Source organism: Coffea eugenioides, chromosome 6 (genome assembly GCF_003713205.1).
Source record: "Coffea eugenioides isolate CCC68of chromosome 6, Ceug_1.0, whole genome shotgun sequence".
NCBI classification, from domain to species: Eukaryota; Viridiplantae; Streptophyta; class Magnoliopsida; order Gentianales; family Rubiaceae; genus Coffea; species Coffea eugenioides.
In genome coordinates this window covers 44,395,833-44,402,343 of record NC_040040.1, presented here as the reverse complement: position 1 = coordinate 44,402,343, position 6,511 = coordinate 44,395,833, and the positions used below count along the sequence as shown (strand labels likewise).

At 37.1% G+C, this 6,511-nt stretch overlaps 1 protein-coding gene across 2 annotated transcripts; it reads left to right on the top strand.

Moving 5' to 3' along the window:
* Positions 1-914: 914 nt before the first annotated feature.
* Positions 915-6,081, top strand: LOC113776288 (protein SMAX1-LIKE 4-like). Of its 2 annotated transcripts, XM_027321414.1 has the most exons (4): positions 915-2,447; positions 3,695-3,923; positions 4,085-5,690; positions 5,843-6,081. In XM_027321414.1, exons 1-3 carry the CDS (start codon positions 1,156-1,158, stop codon positions 5,648-5,650), a joined length of 3,087 nt encoding a protein of 1,028 aa, XP_027177215.1. In that variant the 5' UTR covers positions 915-1,155; the 3' UTR covers positions 5,651-5,690; positions 5,843-6,081. The 2 variants fall into 2 exon arrangements, with proteins under 2 accessions (XP_027177215.1, XP_027177214.1); XM_027321413.1 differs by lacking the exon at positions 5,843-6,081 and having other exon boundaries at positions 4,085-5,745.
* The last annotated feature ends 430 nt before the right edge of the window (positions 6,082-6,511 follow it).

Below are 6,511 nucleotides of genomic sequence, written 5' to 3'. Positions count from 1 at the left end.
GGTGGGGTGCGGGGAGAAACCGAGTTCTTAGCTTATTCTAAAATTATTGAATGTGGCCTCATTTCTTCGAAATAAAATTTTTCTTTGGTCTAGATTGAGACTTCAAGTCTTATGCACGAGAAGGGGAAAAGGACACGATTTGAGAGCCGAATCAAGGAATTTATAATCACCTAAACAGTGTGTCAATCTCTCTATAGGCTAAGTTGGGTTTTGAAATCAATTTCACTATAAAAAGGAATGAAAAGAAATTAGGAGAGATATTGACAACCAAATTTATTGAATATATTAAAGCACATAATTTTGTTTCATCTTATTTTCCTTGGATGAGAAAGGTAACACTATTGCAGTGCATCTTGAATGTTTTTTCCATCTTTTTGATAGGATGGCTACCAACTTTTTTTCCTCTCATTTAAGCCTATAAATACGTTTGCCTTATTTTTTTTTGTCTTTATTTATTTCTTAAAAAGAAGAACACTTGTGAAGATAAAATGGAAATCTTTACCATGGATGTAGATGTGAAAGTAACATGTGAGGTTATGTTAATCTGAAGTTATGCTTCGTACCAAGAAATTTCATTTGATACTTATAGTTCATTAATGATTAAACATCTGGGATTTCGACTAAGTTATTCTATAATCTCCGACATTAGCAATTAAGTAACCTTAAACAATCGTATCAGCATTTCTGAGAACTCTAATTAATGCTAATTAACTACTACTGATGACTAAGTTCTTTATTATCTTTCTCACACTTCTATAAAAAATAAAAAAAAAAACTGAAAAGACTAAAGAGGATAAGAAAAGTTGCATAGGCCTCTCTCCAGTCTCTGCTGATACTATAAAGGTGATATGATGGGCAGGCTTCTCTATAAAGCTCTCCTTCTCTCTTTCTTTTCTACTACAAACAAGGGAAAGTTACCATTTCCTCTCAATATATTGTGAATCCACTGAACCTAGTTTACGGTGAAGAAAACCATAACCTGTTCAAAAAAGAAGCAGAAGGAACAACCAGAAAAAAAGGGGCTGAGAGAGGGTGGTGGAAAGGGTCAGAAGTGTCATAAGACAAAGCAAGAAGAGAAGTTTACCAGTTCTTGAATAATTCATAAGGGTTCCTCAACAAGAGGGTGGTATAGGGGGGTGGGGTTTTAGCAAAGTTATGCGTGCAGGAGCTTCTTGTGCAGTTCAACAGACCCTCACATCAGAGGCTGCTTCTGTTCTGAAGCACTCTCTAAGCTTAGCGAGGAGGAGAGGCCACGCACAGATCACACCTCTTCATGTGGCTGCAACTTTACTGAGCTCAAGAGTGAGTTTGCTGAGAAGGGCTTGCCTCAAATCTCAACCTCGTCAAGCTTCTTCACATCCTCTTCAGTGCAGAGCACTTGAGCTTTGCTTCAATGTTGCTTTAAACAGGCTTCCAACAACTCCTGGTCCTATTTTGCATGGCCAGCCTTCTTTGTCCAATGCCCTGATTGCTGCACTCAAGAGAGCTCAAGCTCATCAGAGGAGAGGTTGCATAGAACAGCAGCAACAGCAGCCTCTTTTGGCCATTAAGGTTGAGTTGGAGCAGCTTGTTTTATCAATCTTAGATGATCCAAGTGTTAGCAGGGTTATGAGAGAAGCTGGTTTCTCTAGCACTGCTGTGAAGAATAACTTGGAAGATTGTTCAGTTTCTTCAGTTTTTCAGTGCTATAATAGCTCTGGTGGGATTTACTCTACTCCAAGTTCTCCTCCCTCTGAAAATCCTAATAGCATTTGGCATTCTCATTTCTTGTCTTACACCTCTGAGCAAAACCCTCTTGTATTTTCACCTCAAAAGATACTTCCAAGGAATCCCATTAACATAACAGATACTCCAGCAGTTTCTGTTAAAGAAGATATCAAGTTGGTTGTAGAGGTTCTGTTGAGGAAGAAAAGGAAGAATACTGTCATAGTTGGTGACTCAGCGTCTATAACTGAAGGTCTTGTTACAGAATTGATGGGAAAAGTAGAAAAAGGAGATGTTCCCGAGGAATTAAAATCTGCCCATTTCATCAAATTCCATTTCTCAGCAGCACCCTTAAAGTTCATGAAGAGAGAAGAAGTTGAATTAAATGTATCAGACCTCAAGAGAAAGGTGGAAACTCTAGCATCAGGAGGTAAGGGAGTGATTATCTATACAGGTGACTTGAGATGGACAGTTGAGAATACTATGAGTGAAGGAGAGGATACTGGAGGATTCTGTTCTAAAGAATATTCTGGTTATAGCCCAGTCGATCATCTTGTTGGGGAGATAGGAAGGTTACTTTCTTGCTATAATAACTCAAACACAAAGGTTTGGTTAGTGGCAACTGCAAATTACCAAACATATATGAGAAGCCAAATGAAGCAACCCCCTCTTGACGTTCAGTGGGCTCTTCAAGCTGTTTCAGTTCCTTCAGGTGGATTAGGGCTGAGTCTCAAGGCGACGAGGTAAGCCAAATAATCTATTCTCAACATCATCACGTCTATGATAAAGGCCATGATTATTAGTACTCTTGCTGAATTTGTACTGTGGAACATCAACGTTAGTTTTTTCACCCTTTATTTATTTTATTTTATTTTATTTTTTGCATTTGGTTGAATCTTCAACCATGTATTCATTACTCTTTTGTTGTTTGGTCAGCAAAATGTTGGAAGATTTTTGAATTTATGGTTTTTGTGTTCTCCGAAAAGGAACCATCATATTATGTGGTCAGTCCTTTTGGTTGCCTTGATGGTCTGAACAATGCCAGGAGTCCGTGCCACTTTAAAAAAGTAAAGCTAAGAAATACAGAAATTCTGTCCCTCCTGTTTCTTGCTTTTCTTGTCTGTTGACAGTCTTGACTGGATTTTTACCTAAAAGGAAAAAGAAATTACATAGAAATGGAATGGTGTAAACTTTCTGAAGGTAATAATTATATATTAATTACGCTCGAGTAAATGAATGGATTTCATGGTTGTTCAGATCATTGCTTCTAGCTGTAAATGTATTCTGCCACCATATCTTTTATTTGACTTATTTGCATATGAACATCAGTGTAAGAAATTGATCTAAAATCTTGTTTGACTTGTACTGAAATGTGATTTCGTTTTTGTCTTAGTCTTGTTGGGCTTGTACTGAACCGTTGCTTCAAAAATAAATGTTAGGAAAAAAAAATCAGTTGTCTGAATTTGTGTTCACAACTCAGTGGCAAGTACATTATTTAATGCTAAAACTTTGTTAAACGGATTTTATGGCTTTAAGCAATAAAATGCTAACCAATTATGTATTGGTTTACACTATAGCTGTCAAACAAACCCATTTAATTAAGTTTACTCATACCCGTCCATGAATAGATGGGTATGGGCATTTTAAATTTTTGCATATGGGTATAAATGGGTTACCCAATAATACTCATTTAATCTATCAAATCCAATAAATGGGTATTATTAGGTAATCTATCAAACCCAATTAATCTATTTAAAATTGTCTTCTCCCAAATCTCCTCTCTTCCCTGTCCATTTTTTTTTTTTTCAAATTTTTCATTTTGTCATGATGTTAACTACTTTTATTTAAACTTTACACATCGAGGGTGCAGCAAAGTTTGTATTTTGTTCTTTTGTTTGGCCAATATTTGACTTAAAATATGATTCTTGAATTGATTTACCCTTCAACTCTCCAAGAAAGTCAATTGAATGTCTTTTTTTTTTTTTTTCAGTGTTCAAGACACAAGTCTCGCCAGCTTATCAAAAAGCACCTTTGAAGTAATTGAGCAAAAGCCAAACGTTGCCAAAGAGGAACAATTAGAAGCATTTATTTGTTGTCCAGATTGCACCTCCAATTATGAGAAAGAAGTTAGCTTCAACTCTAACCAGAATTCTTGCAACACCAAGGACAGTGACCTGGCATATTGGCTCAAACCACCTGGGAGGAATGTAGCAGAGAAGGTACAAGATGTAGTCTTTGACAATTGATTTTACTTCATAATATTCAAACATTTAAGCCACAGATTGAATTTTGTGGAGAAGTGCAAACCAGAAGTAAATATCATATTACGCTTGTTTACTTTTCTCATTTCTCTCAAGAATCATCATTTTGATTTTTTCAGGATGAGACAGTGGAATTGAAGAGAAAATGGATCAAACTATGTCAAAGCCTGCACCAGGTGAGGCAGAACCAAAATCATACAAGATCTGCATTCAGCAATCAGTGCTCCCCTGGAAAGAACCAATCTTATAATTCGTATCCATGGTGGCCAAGTTACAACAGTATGTTCGTGGATTCGAAGTCGATCTCATTTGCTCATACAAGCTTGAAGCCTAATCAAAATTCAAATTCAGTACCTCGGTTCAGAAGGCAGCAGTCTTGCCATATTGAGTTCAATTTTGGCAGCGGAAATTCTAAATGTACAGAAGAACCAAATTTGGATTCTCTCAGGCTTAAGGAAGATAAAGATGAAAAGATCACCTTGGCTCTGGGAAATTCTCAAATCTCTGATGCTGTAAACTCAACAGAGAAAGCAAATGAAGACGCTGATCTATGCAAGTTGTTGCAAGAAAATGTGCCTTGGCACTCGGGGATCATTCCTGCAATTGTAGAAGCATTGATGAACTCAAAAGAATCGAAGAAAGATACTTGGTTAGTCATTCAGGGCAATGACCTGGTAGGGAAAAGAAGAATTGCATTGGGGATAGCTGAATCGCTTATTGGTTCTGCTGATTTGCTGTTTTACATCAATCTGAGAACAAGACAGAACACGCCTGGGAAGTGCTCCGAAGTGCTTCAAAATGTCGTAAGAAATCATGGGAGACTAGTTGCTGTACTGGAAGATATTGATTTTGCTGATCCTGATTTTCTTGAATTTCTTGCTGATAGCATCAGAGCTGGTAAAATGGGATCATTCTATAAGAAAGATGGAAGCTCTTGCGAGCCCATTTTCATCTTGACAAAGGCTGATCTTTCATGTTACGACAATGAGAGCAAAAAGATGGATCCTGTAATTCAGATGGAAATTTTGCTGACTGAAAGAACTTCCAATTCCACAGTATTTGGCCCTGATCACAAGCGTAAAACCGATTGGGATTTTCCAGACAACAATAAGATTCCAAGAAAGAGTGAGATGGAATCTGGCTTCAAAATCCCAGTGGAGAACGGCGAGAAAGAACTCACTCCGCAATTAAGTTCAAACACGCTTGATCTCAACATGAAAGCGGATGAGGAAGAAAGTGATGACCAGACAAAAGAGTTCAGCCCCATTTCAAGTGACTTGACTTCAAATGATCAACAGAATCCCCTTGGATTCCTTGACTTGATTGAGAATCATTTCATTCTCAATCGGGATTTGACTCAGGGTAGGCAGATGACAGAAATGTTTCTGAACAAGATCAGAGCTTCCTTTGAGGAGATTTTTGGGAGTAAAAACTTGGATTGTTTCACGGTGGAACATAATGTCCTGGAACAGATTTCACTTGGTTCTGCTACATTTCTTAACAGCTTGTTTGAAGAATGGCTTAAAAACATTTTCCAGCCTACCTTGAAAATGGTTAACAATATTGGCAAGGAGGGGATTAGCATGAGACTTAGTCTTAGAGGAAATGCGAAGGGCAATGATCTTGACAGTGGCTTCAAAGGGTCTTGTCTTCCAAAGAGTGTTCCAGTTTCGTATTTGGACTAGATTTTCTGATCTTCAAATCCACATTATCTCATATCCTTTTGTAAGTTGTAACTATAACTTGTGTAATAGTAGATGTTTTGCTTTAATTTCATTAATCCCCTTTTTTTATTTAATGTGTTATTGTTTTGGTGATTCTTTTTTATTTTCCCCGAAACAGTAGACGTTTTATACATGCCTTTAAAAACTATGCAGTGTGAGGACAAAGGCCCAATCATCTTTACATCTGTGGATTCAAGAACATGGAATCGGTGGGAGACGATTCCACATCACAAAATCTGTCTAAAACAATTTTACTACGACTCAGACAAGTATTATCATTGTAGTTATCCATTAAGCAAAATGTACATATGTTAAACAAAGATCTCAGTGTTAAGATATCCTGCACTACTCCTACTGAAGCATTTTCCCCTGGCCTGTGAGAATGAATTAGATTAACTAGCATCTTGTTGAAGCATTCTATTTTGACATTCCTCCATCCTTTGTCAGCAGCTTATGATCAATGCATTGTTTATGTGATTCAGTTTCTTATTTTGCATAAAATGATCGAAAGTTAATTCTACATCTTTGCTGACTAATATGGGACATATATCGAACCTGAGGCACAAAGAATGCTTGACATCTAACTTCGAGGACTAAGATGAAATAATCCTCTTTGAAGGAAACAACATATGAAAAATTTTCAATGAGGGACCATTATAGATTCTCCCGTCAATCTTTAACTGGTGTTGTAATGCTATGTGGCTGCATTATCAGATAGAGTTTAGATGAAATAATGAGATGCAGGGTGCAGGTGGATTTCCCCACCTAAAACTTTTGGGTAGAAAATATTATCCTCCTTAGTAGTGTGTAGAAAAGGTACAA

Bases quoted from the DNA above. Each gene is read 5' to 3' on its own strand.
- LOC113776288 (XM_027321414.1), top strand. From the start codon at position 1,156: ATGCGTGCAGGAGCTTCTTGTGCAGTTCAACAGACCCTCACATCAGAG. The intron at 2,448-3,694 runs GTAAGCCAAATA...TTTTTTTTTCAG, and splicing joins CTGAGTCTCAAGGCGACGAG to TGTTCAAGACACAAGTCTCG. The intron at 3,924-4,084 runs GTACAAGATGTA...TGATTTTTTCAG, and splicing joins GGAGGAATGTAGCAGAGAAG to GATGAGACAGTGGAATTGAA.